The 17,006-nt window shown below is 53.9% G+C and overlaps 2 protein-coding genes across 8 annotated transcripts in view; both read left to right on the forward strand.

The window, feature by feature from the left end:
- MYT1L (myelin transcription factor 1 like) overlaps nucleotides 1–1,864 on the forward strand; it is a 398,116-nt gene extending 396,252 nt beyond the window's left edge. For 5 of the 7 annotated variants that reach the window (XM_060027164.1, XM_060027163.1, XM_060027166.1 and 2 more), the window contains one exon: nucleotides 281–1,864. In XM_060027164.1, coding sequence (XP_059883147.1) covers nucleotides 281–421 — 141 coding nt within the window. In that variant the 3' untranslated portion in view covers nucleotides 422–1,864. The remainder of the gene's footprint in view (nucleotides 1–280) is intronic. The other 2 variants (XM_060027167.1, XM_060027168.1) reach the window with 1 other exon arrangement.
- A 13,663-nt stretch (nucleotides 1,865–15,527) lies between these two features.
- PXDN (peroxidasin) overlaps nucleotides 15,528–17,006 on the forward strand; it is a 64,222-nt gene continuing 62,743 nt past the window's right edge. Inside the window, exon 1 of the mRNA XM_060027172.1 lies at nucleotides 15,528–15,775. Coding sequence (XP_059883155.1) covers nucleotides 15,576–15,775 — 200 coding nt within the window. The 5' untranslated portion in view covers nucleotides 15,528–15,575. The remainder of the gene's footprint in view (nucleotides 15,776–17,006) is intronic.

Consider the following 17,006-nt stretch of genomic DNA (forward strand, 5'->3'; position numbering starts at 1 on the left):
GCGTGCGGTGCGCATCCTAGAGTAGATGGCTTTTCTTTTCTATTTTCACCGTTCTTCGAACTTCGGATATTGGCGGTTACCTCCCCCAAACCATAACGTTAATTGCTAGAGACTCTGGTGGGGCTGAACCAGTAGATCCCCTAAGATTAAGTCTCTCTGAAAAGGCCTTTTAACTATGATAAGGACAGTGGCGTTATGCTATGATACTATTTTATGCTGATGTGAATATCCTATTAAGAAACTAAAAGTTGCATATGAACTACTATTTAATATCTCGTAGGATCCAATCAATGAACAAAATTTTGATGCATACGTGACTACTTTGACGGACATGTATACAAATCAAGATCGTTATCAGAGCCCAGAAAATAAAGCTCTACTGGAAAATATAAAGCAGGCTGTGAGAGGAATTCAGGTCTGAACAGCTGCTGTAGTGATGGAATCTTGCTTAAAAAAAGGATGCCTCTTGTTTTTTGCTGCTGTAATTTACCAGAAAGTGTTATATATTTATTTCTGTTTGAAACAGTGTTATGCTTACAAGACTTCATAACGATTTCATGTCTTGCTTTAAAGATAGTACCTACAGAATAGTTTTGGAATACATTCACATTTTTGTACGTTTTCATATAAGCTGACATAGTGTGATATGCCATGTAATGTTTATAGCTGCTAATGTATGCACATTGGAGGGTATATATATTTCTGAAGAGGTAAGCCGATCAAAATAAATAGAGTGTAAATTCTTTCTAATGCTTTAGTGATTAAATGTTTTAGTATTTTGAACCGAAATGGACAAAAAACAACAACAGCTTTGAATGACATTTGGTGGTCCTGCCGCCACTCTTTAGGTGTTAGCATTTCGCCTCACGTCGGAGGATCTTACGGAATTTAAGAAAAACATTTCGTGTGCATATTGTTTCATAGCAAGAATTGGTTGTGAAAAACAAATGCTTTATTTTTGAACAATGCTTGGAAATATTATGTGATTTTTTTGTTTGTTTGTTTTAGGAGGATGGTGTATGGTGGGGCAATAAATGAGGTTTTTTGCATTCCAAGGAAATGGCATATGGATTAACTGTAAGAAATGAGATAAGTAATTTATTGTAAGACAGCACCAAGCCATGGAAACTTGGCAGAAGATTCAAAGCAGCTTAAACAGCACTTTTTAAACTAACTCCTGAGCATTAATTACATGGTGTGACTCTGGGACCTTCAGTTAAGACAGGGGCCTATTAGAGGTGGATGACCCGAAGACTTCCTCTTCCATTCTCAGTACCCTTTGGAACAAACTTCTTTTACCTCCCCGAGAGTTCCGTGCCCCTCTGAACTGTCTAACAGAATCTGTGTGTTTTCATTTACGCTCAAAAGATCACTTAAGACTATTTACTTCCCCCTCCACCTTAAACAGAATTATTCTTGCAGTTGTTGTTGCTGTTATGATGTCACGTACGGGGTTGAAGGCCCATGATTTGTGAGTCCTCGAGCGACTGGGCTGATCTGTCTGCTGGCCTGCGCGGGCCAGCAGCTCCGAGAAGTGTCCTCACCCCACGCTGACTTTGAATAAGCCCGGGTCCTATTCAGAGTCAGGACGAGTGTGCTCCACTGTCCCGTCCCGTCCGCTGGAGACCAGTTGACCATAGAACGTTTGCGTAGCCTTGTTTGATCTGTCCTGACCTTCTCTAAGAATGAATGCAATCAGATGTTGAGAGTAACTAAATATACGTCAGCACTTTTTTGCTTTACACTAGATCCTCTTAGACTCATTTGCACCCTGGAGATGGATTGTTTTACCCGACGACTGCACTGCGTGATGCGTAAGACCACTTTCCACGGCTGCGCTCTCCCCTGCTCGCTCGTCCCTGGGACGACGTGTGTCGTGTTTTCCGATTGCCGTTGACTTGATTTACATGTAATAGCATTCTTCCTTCCATGTCTTGATGTTATGCAGGAAGTACAAAAGTACTTAAAATTTTGTTATGAAAAAAAAAGATGGGTTTTGTAAAAATAAAAAAAAAATATTTTTAGCAGAACAGGACTTACAGGGTCATTGCCCCCACACGTGCCAGTCGACTATTTGCACTTACCTTGTCCTATATATCCGTACGGAGGTGTGCAATTCCCGTGTCAGTAGCCTCGTGACACTGACCCTGGAGGAATCTGAGGAGGCCTCCCGGCTGACCCGATGATGCTAAGGGAGATTACAGGGACCTCACAGCAAATACTCTGATACAATACTCAACCTCGGTATATATATATGTGTATAAATATATGTACATCCCAGCGGCACTTTAGACTGCTCACTGTACAAAAGCTTACAGTTTTCCAGGAGGACTTTAATAATTAGCTGGGAAAAGATTACGTCATGACTTGGGCTCTGCAGCCCCTTCTCTGGAGAGCCCTTTTTCTGTTGTGTGATTAGTTGTAGCTGCCCTGCTCAGAATTGCCTTTTTGAGAACTGAAGCCAGGTGCTCTGCGTCACCTGCGGCCATATGTCCCATCCAGGGCCCCGGCCTCCTTGCGGGGGGGCCCCCGTTGTTCATATCGGCACATGCATCTCCCCGCCCCGTCGTGTCTGCAGCTTCTTGGCCAATATAGTGATGCTTTTGGTAGAGTAATAGGTAGTATCAGTTTGGGATTCTAATTGTTCTCACCTATGTACAATGGAAAGGGGTTTTAAGCACAAGTCTGCTGCTCATCTAACGTTGGTACATAATTATCAGATCAAAAGTTACCCGTGACTATTATATAAGGACCACAACAGTGTCACATATTAGAATGCTGACCTTTCACATGGAACTATTGTGAGTCATCAGAGTTTATTTATTATAACTTATTGTTCATATTCATTTCTAAGTTAATTTAAGTAATCATTTATTAAGACAGAATTTTGTATAAATATTTATCGTGCTCTCTGTGGAACTGAAGTTTGATTTATTTTTGTACTACACGGCATGGGTTTGTTGACACTTTAATTTTGCTGTAAATGTGTGGAATCACAAGTTGCAGTGATATTCATTTTTAAATTGTGAACTTTGTACAAATTTTGTCATGCTGGATGTTAACACATCTTACTCTAAATAAAAAAGGTGTTACCACATTTGTAGCACGATGGGTCTCTAACCGGGTATGCATCTTCACCGGAGTCCGGAAGTGCTTGCTGTCTGGGGCCCCCAGCGGGACCCCCGGGAACGTTTCTCCCCAACGCCGGATGCTTTCACTGTAACGTTTCCGGAGGTTTCGTTCTCTACTCCGAGGCCCCTGAGAGCAGATGTGAGCAGCTCAGGAGGTGCCTGCGCGGAGCTTGTCTGGAAGCCACTCTGCCACATCTGCCGTCACCCCACTCTCTCCCCCAAGGTCACGTCACACGCAGGCGTCTCCCCAGAACAGGGACATCCTCACTGCCACAGTTATCCCTCTAGATATGACATCGTCATTACGTAACACGCGTCCGCGTCCCCAAGTTCCCACTTGAGCCAAGAACGTCCTTTACGGGTTTTTCCAGATCTGGCGTCACGAGGGCTCACAGGCTGCTTCCGGTTACCACGTTCCCACCCCTGGTCCCTTCACTCCCCTGCCCTCCCGGGTCTGCAGGACACAGAAGTTTGAGACGTGTCCAGGTGGTCAGCTTTGTCTGATGGTTCAGTTCCAAGGAAGACGCTGTGTCTTTCTCAGCACCTCCCATCTGGGGTTCCGGGGGCCACTCGCCCTGTGATTGGTCCCCTGGGAGCATCGTCACCATTGTTCCTTCCACACCATGAGCAAGGATCCCCCACAACCCTTAAATTAGCCTCCAAATATGATTTAGCAACGATGAGTTACACAGCTGCCCATCACCTTCGTTAGTAAAAGTAACCCTCTAAAACTCCAAAAACACTCACCTGTACTAGACACGGTCCTGCAAAATATAAAATTTGAGGAAGAGACCCGCCATACTCTTTGTTAAATCCAAAACAGAGTCCCAGTGGCGTCTCCTGCTGATTCAAGGCCATCTGAGCCCCTCTTCCCAGCGAGCATTGTTGTTATTTTATACCTAACAGCTTGGTCAGCTGCATCAGAGCTGACGGAGGGGGAGGGTGGAGGGATGCTTTTAGGACCCTGCCAACTGTCTCTCCATACCTTGGGGTGCACCTCTGTGAAAAGCCCCGCCTTCAGGATCAAACGCAGTTAAAGCAGGTGGTGGTGCGTCAAGGAGCTGCTGGCAGTGACTGAAATCTTTCAACTCGATTGTCGAAAGCCGTTTTGCCCTTGCCTGAGAATTGGGATAAACATCTTGGAAAGCAGCTGAACAATAGTATCAAAGATCTTATAAAATTCATATTTTTGACCCAGTAATTCCAGAAGTCCCCCTAAAAACACCAAAGCAACTGTAAATGCACTGAAATAAAGTCCTATTTCCGAGGAAGGTTTGAGCAGCTGATGACAAATGGACCTTACGGAACACTATGGTGTTCCTAGAAATGCTGGTTATGAAGACTCAGTGATAAGATGCTTGTGATAAAGCCAGTGAACAGCACAGAAAACACGCTAAGGAGCAGCTGAGTGGCAGCAAGTTTGGGCCAGGTCCACCTGTGTTAGTGACTGAGAGACCCACGATTCTCGCTGTCCAGCCATCCCCCAAGCCTGTGGAAGGGGGATCTGTCCAGTTCCGTCCTCGGTCTCCTCCGGGAAGCCCCGTCTCCAGGAAGGAAAGTGATGCCCCTCTTCCTCGGGAGGTCGCCTCTCCAGGAACAGGAGAAGCCCTTACTGACGGCCAGAGCATCTCAGCTCCCCGAAGTCCTAAGTCCCTGCACCGTTAATCCGGGGCCATTTCTGCTGCGGGAGACCTGGCTGCACTCAGGGCTCCCATGAGTAGAGCTCTCCTTCAACAGCCTGAGCTCCAGTCCCTGTGGACTCCTCAGCAATGCAGAGCGAAGCAGGAGAGCCTTGGGCCTTAAGCAATTTAAAATATACATCAAGAAAAACGAACTTCATTCATTGTCTTTTTTCTTTTGCATTTACACCAGATCCAGAAGTTTATTCACCAAAACCATCACACGGATTCTCTCCATGTGATCAGATTACCAGCCTTGCTCATTTCCTTCTCTATAGGGTTCTGTTTTCCCCAGTTTTCTTGAGGTGTGATCGACATAATCAGATCTAAGCATCATCATCGAGGAGGGTCATGTGACCCTTTATAAAATCAAGAAAAAATGCCATCTTTAAGGAATTCTCTAGGTGACGCTGGGAGAGCACTGCTCTTTATGGCTGAGCAGGAACTGCTCCCGATGGGGAGGTCTGGTCGACGCCTAATGCAGATACACAGTGCACAGGCAGGGGAGAGAGGAGGCCAAAAGGTAGAGAACATTTGTTAGGTTTAAATTTTTCTTGTCTTGCCATAAAATACGAATTTGATTCCACATTAATATCCGCAGGTGTTACTGCTCCCTTGGAGCTGTATCTGCCGGTACTGACCCCCAGAGCACCTCCCTGAAAGCTCCCTTTTGGACTCTCTCTGCTTTCCATCCGGTTCCCCGTTGCTGTGACCGGATTGGTTGATTACACTAGAAGCAGCCAGACCTCCGGCTTCCTCGTTCCCATCTTGAGTGTTAGGAGAGCTGGAATTCTCTGCAGTTCACTTGCTTTGTGAATTAACATCTTATCATTTGCTGTATTGCCAAAAATTTTTCCCGGAACCCAATGAAGTGTTGACTCGAAAATGTTCCTAAATACTTTAGGCTTATCTGATGCAAAGCATGAAAGATTAGCTCATGGTCACATTTTTAAAGTTCTTTTATTCCTGCAGAATAAGGGGAGGATCCCTTTCGCTTTCCAGAATGAGAAAGCTTTTCTGGATGTCTCGATTTGAATCTTATCTGTCTCATTCTCTGATACGTGAAAGGGTTTGGTGTCTTAGCCCCACCGGAAGCTGCCTCTCCTCCAATCTCTGGTCCTTCCTCTGGCAGCTGTCCTCCATGTGTTACCAAATTGATCTGCATGGACCCTGCTCAGGCCACAGCCGGGCTCCCTGCCTTAGCAGGACAGGGTTCTTTTTCCCTTCAGGATGGAGAGGCAAAACCAAAGTTGAGATCAACACAGCACAAGCTCTATATGGAGAAGAGGAACTAAATTCACAGATAAGCTTCTCACCCACCTGGCCAGAGAATTCACTTTAACCAATAAAGACAAAGGGAAGCGGAGTGAGGCTGGTGATGGGGAGGTGCATGCATTAGTCTACCGGGGGAAGAGGTGGGGCTTCCCCCACACACAAGGGAGCGGGGCGTCATCCCTTTTTTATCCTTTTCTGGTCCTTTCTGTCTGATCATGTCCCACCCTGTAGGTGTGTCATTTATATGCGAATGTAGTAAAATCAGTGTATAAGGAGACTGGGGCTCTGTTGGAGGTCAGACTCCTCGCCATCTGGGCCCTTGTTCTGAGACAGGAAGGGGGCAGGGCACAACCTTTAAAAGAATGACAGCCACTGAGGACACGACAGGAACTGATTAGAAACAACCAAGTCCAAGACGTGGCCCTCGAGCCTCAGTACAGGCTCACTGCAGCATATCAGCTAAATGACACCCCCCACGTGCCATGACAGTTCTGAGACTGACCATAAAAGGCCAAAAAGTGGGCGGTGGCCCAGTTCCTGGAAATCCCCGCCCCTTCTCCAAAATAGCTGGAATATTCCTTCCTCATTAGCGTATGAAATGACCCAGCCCATAAAAACTAACCACCCCATATTTGGGGGCCTCTGGCTTTCTGAGATGGGCTGCATTCTATCATGGAATGTGTGTCTCTCTAAGGAAGCCTGCTTTCCCTTTACCATGGCTGCTCTTGAATTCTTTCCTGCGCAGAGCCAAGGACCCTCACCTGGCGGCTGTGCCCGGGAGACCCAGAACGTGACCTGGAACATGACCATCCTCTCACACCCCACTCTTTTCTGCAACAGTTCCATCTGCTTTTTTTCTCTCTCTCTCTCAATTGTTTGTAGCTTCCTTTCTTGTCTCTTCTTCTTTACCTTTAACTTAAAGATTTACGTTCACCCCATCTAAAGGTGGGGGTTGACGGGCTTTGAGCAATGGTCTGGAACAGCTCCAGAAGCACAGCTCTTGTTCTCAGCATCTCACCTCCCCGGTACAAAACTATGTTCGTGGCGCTGTGAATGAAAAACGTTGCTGCCGTATCAGTAAATAAAGGACGCTGCAGCCATCCTGCCACTCAGGCTGCCCTGAAGGTGAGACCTGAGAGGACTCAGGATGGAGGCAAAACGGGCTGCAGCCACCCTTGCGGTGCCCCTGCGGGGCCTCAGGTTGGGAAAGCACAGGACACTGGCCCCAGGTAGCGGACGTGCAGATCGAAGGGACGATTTCAATGAGCCTGGACTCTTGCATCTTCCCATACATAGAAAAGTGCTAAGTTCCTTAACTTGAGATGTCTGGTTTTCTTTAATGAACAGTCATCTTTGATGTTCCGACTGCCTGGACTTTGTGGCAAAAACCCCTGTAGATCCTGGCTCCCCCCGACCTCTTGTGAGCGGTCCCTCAGCGCTCTCTGAGAGGCTGCGTCCTGGGCTTAAGTCCTCAGCAAGTCCACCCAATAAACCATAATCCCTAGTCCGTTTGTCTCCATCCTGAGTTCCCTCAAGGTCCACCGTAAGGGCATAGGGGTAGCTTTAGTGGCTGGATGGCCGTAGCATCCTTTGTTCACTAATATGGCAGTGACGTTTTTCACTGACAAGGGAAGTCTCCATTTGTAAGGGGGTCTCCTCTCTGAGCTTGGGGAGAAGGATGATCCCATATCCCCAGAGACCCTCATCCACTGGGAAGTCCTGACTGAAATCTGCATGACAGCCTTATCTGTTTGCCGCTCTGGGTCCCCTTCCCGTAACTGGCCTCCACAGGCTTCTTCCTCAGATGTAGCTGAAGATGGTGATTAAACCTGAGTTCTAAACCACCTCTTTGAGATGCTCACTTCCCTGGGTGTCGCCCCTGAGTACAGTAGGCACACCCTTGGATAAACTTTTGATTTTTTTTTCTCTTGTTCATTAGTCTTTTATTACTAGGCCCCCAGCCAAGAACACAGGAGTAAAACCAAGCAGGACCCTGTGGGGCCCCGCCGGGTACAAAAGCCTTTCCGTGTGCCCCAGTTCTTTGTAGTGTAACAGGGAAGAACAAAATCTGACTCCATGTTGGATCTGTTTCTTTGACTTTAACCTTTGCTTCTCGTTGCTTTTGTTATTATAATCACACATAATGACCTCCCTTGGAGAACCCTGACCTCTGCCTGAATGTTAAACTAAAGTGCCTTTGTTCAGCTCACAGGGAAACACCCCGACCCTGCCCACCTGTGAATGGCTGCAGAAAAGAAGAAATTAACACATCCCCTCCCTGAGGCTGGCCAAGCCAGGAGATATTTTACAAGACTTAGGCCTTTTTACTTTACATTCTCACCTCCTCCCCCTCTCTGTTCTATCAAAGAAACTGGCATCCAGCCCCCCCCCATAAGATGGTACTCTAAGACATTAATCTGTCATCTTCTCCAACGCCCAGCGTTCTGAATAAAGTCACTATTCCTTGCCTCAACACCTCATCCCCTGATTTATTGGCCTGTTGTGTGGCCAGCAGAGCGAGCCTGGACTCGGTAACAATAGGAAAAAGGTTTCAGCCTCCCAGACCTTCCCTTTGTTCCAAAGTGTAGATTCCAACAGTTACTAATCCAGGAAGGGAGGGGATGCAGAAACACCGGAAAGGCAGTCAACAAACAATAGTGCAGCCTTGGGGCAGTGTCCTGGTCCCTCCGCAAGGAATATACATAACAGTACCTCTGAGTTCTTCTGCAGGAACTAAGGCCTCCACCCAGGTGGAGGAGGGTAACTTCAGGCTGAGCGCAAGATTCCTGGAGGCCCACCTGCTACCTCACCACCAGCGAGTCAGAAGAAAGTCACACAGCCTGCAGTCCTCACCCCGAATTCTGCCTATAAAAACGCTTTCCCGAAAACCACTGGGGAGTCTGGGGTTTTCGAGCACAAGCCACCCGTCCCCTCGCGTGGTCCTGCCAGAAACCTTTTTCTCGGCTCCGAACTCCGACATTTCAGTTTGTTTGGCCTCACTGTGTGTCAGGCACGCGAACCTGCAACGGAAGGACAGAGGGAGAATTGTCCTAAGAACAGCCGTGGCTTGGGACCTTGAAATAGTCAGGGTCAACAGCAGTCTGAAGGGGAGCCTGGGAAAGCGATACCTAAGGTGAAGCCGGAGGAATTCTGCTCCAGCCCTGGCTCTTCGCAGCAGGTGATGACCCTGCTGAGCCCTGTTCAGAGTTTTCTCAGAAGGACCCGAAGGCCGACTGACAGGCTGGCTTCCAGCCCCACTCAGGGCTCTGCGCGGGCCTGGGCCTGGTCCCCTTGCCACCAGCTCTCCAGCGGGAGCTCTCCGTCCACCCTTCCCCGTGCAGCCACACTGGCATTCCTTCTGGAACATTCCTCAGGTGACCAGCAGGGTGGAGTATGATGCTTTCCACCCAGAGATCGGGCTTCCACTCAGTGTAGGCGAGGGGGTGGAGGCTGCACTTGCCCCCCTGGATGTGCCAGTGACGCTGGGCTGAGCCCTCTGGAGTCTGTGCTGTGATAGCTCCAGGGTCAGGGGAACCCGAGGCAGAACCAGAGGCTAAATTCTCCTTGTGGAAGACAGCGACTTCCCGCTTCCCTTTTCTTTCGGAAATCTTTCTCGGGCCTTTTCAGATGTGTGTACATCTTCCTAATGGCTAAAGTAAGCCTCTGCCCTCCTGGCAGCTCCCCCAGGTCCTGAGAGCGTCTCTCTGACTGTGACCCTCTGGGCCCAGGCCTGCTGTCCAGACCCTTGGGAGGAGATGGGCCTATGGTCTCCAGACTCCAGACTGCAGTGGGTTGTACGCAGCCAGCCACACAGAGCTGAGGTTTCCCCGGCTTTGTAGCCTCTGAGCAGGTTGCCTGTGATGCCATCGCATCTTGGCTTAAAGCCGGGGAGGGAGTAAAGCCAGGCCCTCTGCCCTTCTGGCTTTGATGGCCAGTCTGTGAAGTGAACGGACCGCAGGCGGGTTATAGCAGGAGGAGAGGCACAGACGTCGGTTAACTTTTAATATAACGTGAACGGGGCATCACAGGATAAGCACGAATGAGACGTGAGAGTTTATGCACGTCTTCGTTGAGGAGGGGAGAGGATGCAGGCCTCCGAGGGCAGAGCTTTAAGAAAAGATGATCTTAGGAGGTGGGATGGGGGGTGATGGTTTGTGACTGTTCGTCTGTGTGTGGGGTCACTGCCCCGTCTCCAGTCCTGTGACAGGAGCCATCCTGGGCGTTGAAACCCTTGGGGAGGGGACCCAGGATACTGTGGCTCCTGTCGGAGGACCTGCCTAAGCAAGTGAAGGGGGGCAGACCGTGACACCCCAAAATGCGCCGCCTTGGCATGTGGGTTATTTTGGGCTGGAGGCAGCCAGGACCCAGCAGGCTCACCTGCAGCCGACCTCGGCCCACTTCTGAGCAGTCCTGGCTCAGCCCTGGGCAGTGGGGATGCGCCGCCAGGCAGGTGCTCACCTGGGCCTGGGGCCGGCTGGGCTGCGGTGGGCGGGGCCTCGTGGCGCCGGGACCCACAGAGGCCACCCTGTGGCCTGCTCAGGGCTGAGCCCCAGCCCTACCGGATGGTACCTCCATCCACTTCAGCACCCAAAGGGCTGGTCAGAGAACCAGGGCTGAGCTCACTCGCGGCTGTGTTGATTTCAAGCTAAAACAGCTCTAAGTGGGTGTATTTAGTCATCTGCCTTCTTTTCAAAATTTAGATGTAAAAAAAGAGGCTCTAGCTGATCTAACGGGAAGCAGTATAACCGCTGATCGAAGCTGCAGATAAAGTGGGGGCAGGAAAGGGTGCATGTGGGGTTACAAGTAAACACGGGGCGTTTGTCAACAGGAACGGCTTTAACTTGGGAAAAGCTGATCTCAGACCCATTTGGCTGAGCAGTTGTCTCCGAGTTCATGACAATAAAATGAAACCATGTCCTCACGGCTGTGCTTTCATCCCTGGGATGGAGGTTTCAGACAGTCGCGAAAGGAGGAAGGGGGACCCAGCATCACCGACGTGCTTATCTGGAGGTAGGGCTCGGAGCACGAGTGTGAGGGCCACTGCGTCTGCCTGTGGTCCTTACAGCCAGCTCTGCATTCTAGAGTTTCAAGTTTATCTGGCTGAATAGAGGTCCGGGCCCTTCCCTTCCACCAGCCAGGAGCAGCCTAGGTGAGCAGAACCCCAGGCCACAGGGTCAGGGCTCATCACCACCTCTGCCTGCTGTCTCTGTCCCCCTGAACCCAAGTCCCGCCCCGAGCTCGGGATGTGAACGTCTCTGGAAATGCGGCTGCTGCAGACGTAGCCAGAGTCAGGAGGACGGCATTACTAAGGTGGCCCTGAGCCAGCACGTCCTCATAAGGAGAGGGAAACACCGGCTGAGGACAAGCTTGGGGGAAGGTCTTGTGGCGATGGGACCGGGGCCGGGCTGGCAGTCTGCAGCCCTCCTGGCAAAGCCGGAGAGAGGCTGGGACGGATGTTCCCTCTGAGCCTCCAGAAGGAACCTTGGCCTCTGGAACTGTGGGAGGACAGGTTTCTGCGGGTCAACGGCCCCCGAGTGTGATGCTTTGTGGCAGCAGCCCCAAAACGGGCTCTTGGAGTTACACCCAGGTCAGCCGGGGGCCCTGCTCCCCTGGGCTGCCAGCGAGAGGGCGGGCGTAGGGCAGGGAGATGCAGGAAGAGGCCCTTGGGACTGGGGGGAGGGGGGCTGCCTCAGGCACAGCCAGGTTCTCAGGGGTGACTCACCGTCTGGGAATGGCCCCTAGGCCTCCAGACTGGGGGCCACCCAGACCCGGAAAGCCTTCCCAGCAAGGAGAACGCTCACCCTGGCGCGGCTGACGGCTCCCAGGCAGGCACATCCGACAGCCCTCACTCAGTCCTCACGACAGCCTACGTTTCGAGTAGGAACTGGTCTTCTCCTGTTACAGACGGGAAACCGAGGCCCAGAGAGGGCGAGAAAGTCGCCAGGAGTCACAGAGCTGGGGAGGCTGCCTCCCAGCTTGCCTTGTTCCAAACCCCACGTTCTTTTCCTCATAAATCCTCGAAGAGGCAGATGGGGAGACAGACCGGTAGACAGGAGCAACGTCACTCTAGAAGAAGCGGCAGAAAATGCCGACCGTCCTGTCCTTGGGGGACCCCGTGGCACTACGGAGGAGACGCAGGTGTCCTCTCAGCAGAGCCTGATGCACAAGGGGCTCTCGGGGTGAGGACAGCTACCGAGCAGGGGAGACACTGGCCATCGATCGCCTGAGGCCCAGGAAGCCCTGCAGTCTGAGGGCTGACTTGTGTCTGCAGCTGCAGGCGGCTTCAGGAGGGGCGGAGTGCCCGGCATCTCCAGGAGCGCGGCCCCGTAGCCCTCGCAGCCCTAGCAGGTCTCCGGAGAAGGTCGGCAGCCACTGGGGGGTGGGGGGGCATGCAGGGGCCCAGTGACATCTGGGGGGGGTCCCCAGCCCCGTCCAGTGCAGCAGGTGAGGCTCGCAGGTCAGTCAGCTTCCTGTCCCCTCCCCTCCCTCCCTCCCTGGATGAGTGACAGGTCCTGGGACATGTTACTCTCTCTGCTGAGCATCGGTGCTTTCATTTGCAAAATGAGGATAGTAACACCTCCTCAGGAACGTCTCGAGGCTCAGGTGTCTGTGCACCTTAGTGTGAGCAGGCCCTGCCTCGGAGCCTGTGTTCAGACACCGGGAGGATGGATCTCATGTCCCCACGTCTGCCTGATCCACTGGAGAGCGCAGCGATACTGTTCACAGAAAACAGAGGATCACGGTAATCTTGGCTCCTTTGTCTGCACATCTGAACAACTAGAGCTTGTCAACCAGCACAATCACACCTGAAAGGGCTGTTTGCTGTAGGACAGATAACAGGATTGTGGGCAGACAATGAGGTATGGAGGGTGGTCATCGGAGAGAAATGGGAAGAGTCATCAGGGCCCTGGGCAACAGAAAACTCGAGTGGCTTTGACGTCTGCACGTGATTCCCCAGGAAGGTTGCGTTCCCGGAGGTGTGAGGCCTCCGTGGGCCTCTAGAGGGCAGATGCAGGAGATGCTGCACAAAGGGTGCGGGAAGCACACTCAGCTCCACGTAAGAGCTTCGTTCCTGAAACATGAATTCCTTCAGGCCTGAGCATCAGTCATTGCGCTGGCCGCTGCCGCCACACCTCCATCCGGAGTTCTGCAGAGGGCTGTGCACCCGACACACGTGTTCAGGGAGACAGCACCACGGATGGATGGAGGGATGGATGGAAGGGTGGTGGGTGGATGGATGGGTGGATAGAGGGATGGAGGGATGGAGGGATGGAAGGAAAGATGGAAGGAAGGAAGGGAGGGAGGGAGGGAGGGAAGGTGGGAAGGATGGAAGGAGGAAAGGTGGGAGGAGGGCGGGATAGACAGATTTTAAGGAAGTGGCTCACACACTTGTGGGCACTGGCAGGTCCTACATTTTACAGGCAGGTCAGGAGATGAGAAACTCAGGCAGGAGTGGATGCTGAGATCTTGCAATAGAACTTCTTCTCCAGGAAGCCTCAGTTTCTACTCTAAAGAACTTCAACTGAGGGGATGAGGTTCACGAGGGAACTCCTCTTTGTCCAAGTTCACCAATGTCAATCTCATCTACAAAATACCTTCAGCACAACACCTGGATTAGTGGTTGAAAATCACAAGGTGTGACAGCCCAGCAGACTGGACACATCAAATTAGCCGCAGCTGGTGCTGAACTGAAAAGAGAGGCTAAGACTGTGTGCTGCTCAGGACGCCTGCACCTGGGGTGGCGGAGGTCGAGGTGGTGGGTGAAATTTGATATTTACCCACTTATACAGGAGAGGTCCAGAGACATTCGGATGGGGGGTGGGCAGGGTCAAAGCAGTGGCACCTTCTCTGCCTGCTGCAGGGAGCATGGACCTGGTAGACCGGTGTGGGGTGGCGTCTTGGCGGTGGTCCAGGGCGATGGGCAGGGCCAGGACCGTCAGCAGTTATAAGAGGGAAAATGGAGGAACAGAAATCGACTGAGCCCCAAGGAACAACTGGAATCCACAGGGTTTCTCAACTCCCTACATGTGGGTGAGCACCAAACAGGCCACTTCTGGGCTGGAGGGTCTGAGAAAGCAGTTTGGAGGATCACATCAGCGATCCAGAAGAAACCTGACATCTCTCAGGGAAAGTAAGGTTTTGGGTTTCTGCATTTAAGTTTGAAATTCTTGTGGGGCGAGCAGGCAGCACTCGTAACGGAGTGTGGAGGCCTGGGGGGATTTGTCACTGGTTAGCACGGGACCCCTGGCTGGCGTGGTCCGGGTCGCTGGAGGACTGGGAAGGCTTCTCCCTATGGTAACAGGGATGACAGCGTCCGTGACGCTGGAGGGGCCTGAGCCAGACCCCAGCTCAGCTGCCCGCAGATGCAGACGCGGGGCACCGTGTAGGTACAGGAGTTTACTGACACAGCAGCAGGAAAGCGCCCTGTCACCCCAGTCCTGCGGCAGCATACCTGAGGTAGAACGCCCCACTGGTCACAGGACAGTGTGGAGGTCAGGACAGACCCAGGCTTCTCTCTGACGCTGGGACTTTGTGATCATGTGTCTTTGGACACAGGACAGCCTGGACTTCCTCAACTGTAACACGCAGAGCCTGGATCCTGGAGAGTGAAGTGTCAGAATGGGGCTGCAGACAGACAGAAGAACGTGGGACTGCCTCCCCTCCTTCCCACCGACCCCTGCGTCTTCTGGTGGCCCTAGGCAAGGCCCCCTTGGGGGAGGCCCGGTGGGGTTCTTCCGGGTGTGGCCACAAAAGAGGAAACTAAAGGACACTGAGTGTCCACCTGGCCAAGCCCTGCGCCCAGGCCTCTACGCAAACTTCTTCTGCGCTCCCAACAGTGGCCTGGCGGCAGCAGTGCCCAAAACATGGGTGCTTAACGGGCCTCACGGGCTCAGACCCCTGGCTCCGATCCTGCTACAGCGGGTGTTTGTACAAGTCAGAGAGAGAGAGACGGGGGGGGGGGGGGGGGGGGGGGGGGGCGAGAGAGGGAGACAGAGAGAGAGAGAGAGAGAGAGAGAGAGAGAGAGAGAGGGAGGGAGGGAGGGAGGGAGGGAGGGAGGGAGACTGAGAGACAGAGAGAGGGCTCCAGCAAGCGCTTGGAATCCTGACTGCAGCTTGCTAAGCACTGCGAACGCGTGTTATAAAACAACCTCCACCCCTACTGCACACATGTGGAAACGGCGGCTAGGCGAGGCGGAGCAACTTGGCCGAGGCCTCCGGTCGTGGGCGCAGACCTGGGACTGGAACCCGGGGGCCCAACCTGAGCTCCGCACCCGGGGCAGCGCCGCGGCCCGACGCCCGGCAGGAGGTCCTCGCCCCGCCCCGGCCCTTGGGGAGGAGGGGGCGGGCGGGGAGGAGCCACGCGCATGTGCACAGCTGGCGCCCCCCGCCCCCCGCGCGCAGCTGGGACGTGGGCCGCAGCCGGCGGCGCTGGACACGCCGGGCCCTCGCGGTCGGTCGCAGAGTCCAAGCGTCCTGCGCGCCGTGGGCCATGGCCGTGCGCGACGCGCGCCCCGCGCGCCCCTGCTTGCTGGCGCTCGTGCTGTGCTCGTGCTGGGGGGCACTGGCCGCGGTCGCCCCCAAGCAGGGCAACGGGTGTCCGAGCCGCTGCCTGTGCTTCCGCACCACGGTGCGCTGCATGCATCTGCTGCTGGAGGCCGTGCCCGCCGTGGCGCCGCAGACCTCCATCCTGTGAGTCCGGCGGGGCGCGGGGGACGTGGGCGCGCGGGGCGGCCGGGTCCCGGGGGCCGGGGGGAGGGTCGCGCGGCAGCGCCTTTGTCCTCCGTGGCCGGGAGGGGGGCGGACCTGAGCGCAGCGCGCGCCGCCTCCGGAGCCGCCTTTGTTCGGAGCTCGGCATCCCCGAGGGACGGGAAAGTTGTCTGCAGCCGCCGGGGAAAGCCCTCCGCCCTGCCCGGCCCGGTCCTGCTGGCTCCCCTCCTCCGCTCGCCTTCCTCCCCCTCCCGTCCCTCTCCGGCCCCCTCTTCTCCTGGGGCCCGGCTTCCCCCTCCTCCGGCTTCCTCTCCTCCCCCTTCCTCTCCCCTCCCCCTCTTCCCCCCTCCTTCTACTCGGCGGTTCCCGCTCCCCGTTTTCCCCTCCTCCCCGAGCGCGGCACCCCTGTCCCGGCTCTGGGGCGGGGAGGGGCCCTCCGTGGCGCACCCTCCGTGACCTCACGTCCCCGCATCTGCCGGGGCGCCGAGAGCCTCCTGCCCGGGTTGTCCCGGGGCCCGTGGGGCGCACGGTTCTCTGGGGCTTTCTCTGCGCCGTGAGCTAGCCTGGCCGAGTTCCGGGAGGCGCCGCGGTGCGGGTCCCCGAGTTGCGGGGCAGCGCGGGCGGCCCGGGGGTGGATACAGTCGGGGTCCAAGCGGGTTTGCTCCCGGGGCACGTCCCCGCCCTCATCTCCAGCCGGGGCGCGCCCTGGTGGTGCCGTCGGAGACCCGGCGCTCCGGTTGGCAGGATGCATCGCGCCCTCGCCGGCCGACCCCCGCCCTCCCTAGAGGATCCCGGCCCCGGGTGCGCCGAGTGCAGCAGGCCTATTTGGCTGCGCCTCTGATTAGAAAGTTTCAAAATCTGTAAAGGCAGCCTGCGTTCCAGGCGCTGACTGTGTTCAGCGTCCTACCGCTGCTCCTCTGAATGCCAAAAATAGTTTCCACTTTTCTCGGCTGAGCTAGAGTACTTTGGCACCGCGAAGAGCCTGCGAAAGTTGTAAAATATTGAGTGGACTATTCAGGAAGTGGGCGGTCAGTGTTCCTACTCTTAAAACAAAGTGCACGGACAGACCACTCTCCTAGCGGCCGCCGGCTATACTGGCAGCTTCCTTCGGGGTCCTCGGCGGGACTCCCCTCGCAGCCTGGAAACCGCTCCTCCGAGAGAGACAGGCACGGGCTTCCTTCCCGTGTGGAGGGCCGGCCAGCCAGCCGAGGCG

This window comes from Delphinus delphis, chromosome 12 (genome assembly GCF_949987515.2).
Source record: "Delphinus delphis chromosome 12, mDelDel1.2, whole genome shotgun sequence".
In the NCBI taxonomy this organism is placed as follows: Eukaryota; Metazoa; Chordata; class Mammalia; order Artiodactyla; family Delphinidae; genus Delphinus; species Delphinus delphis.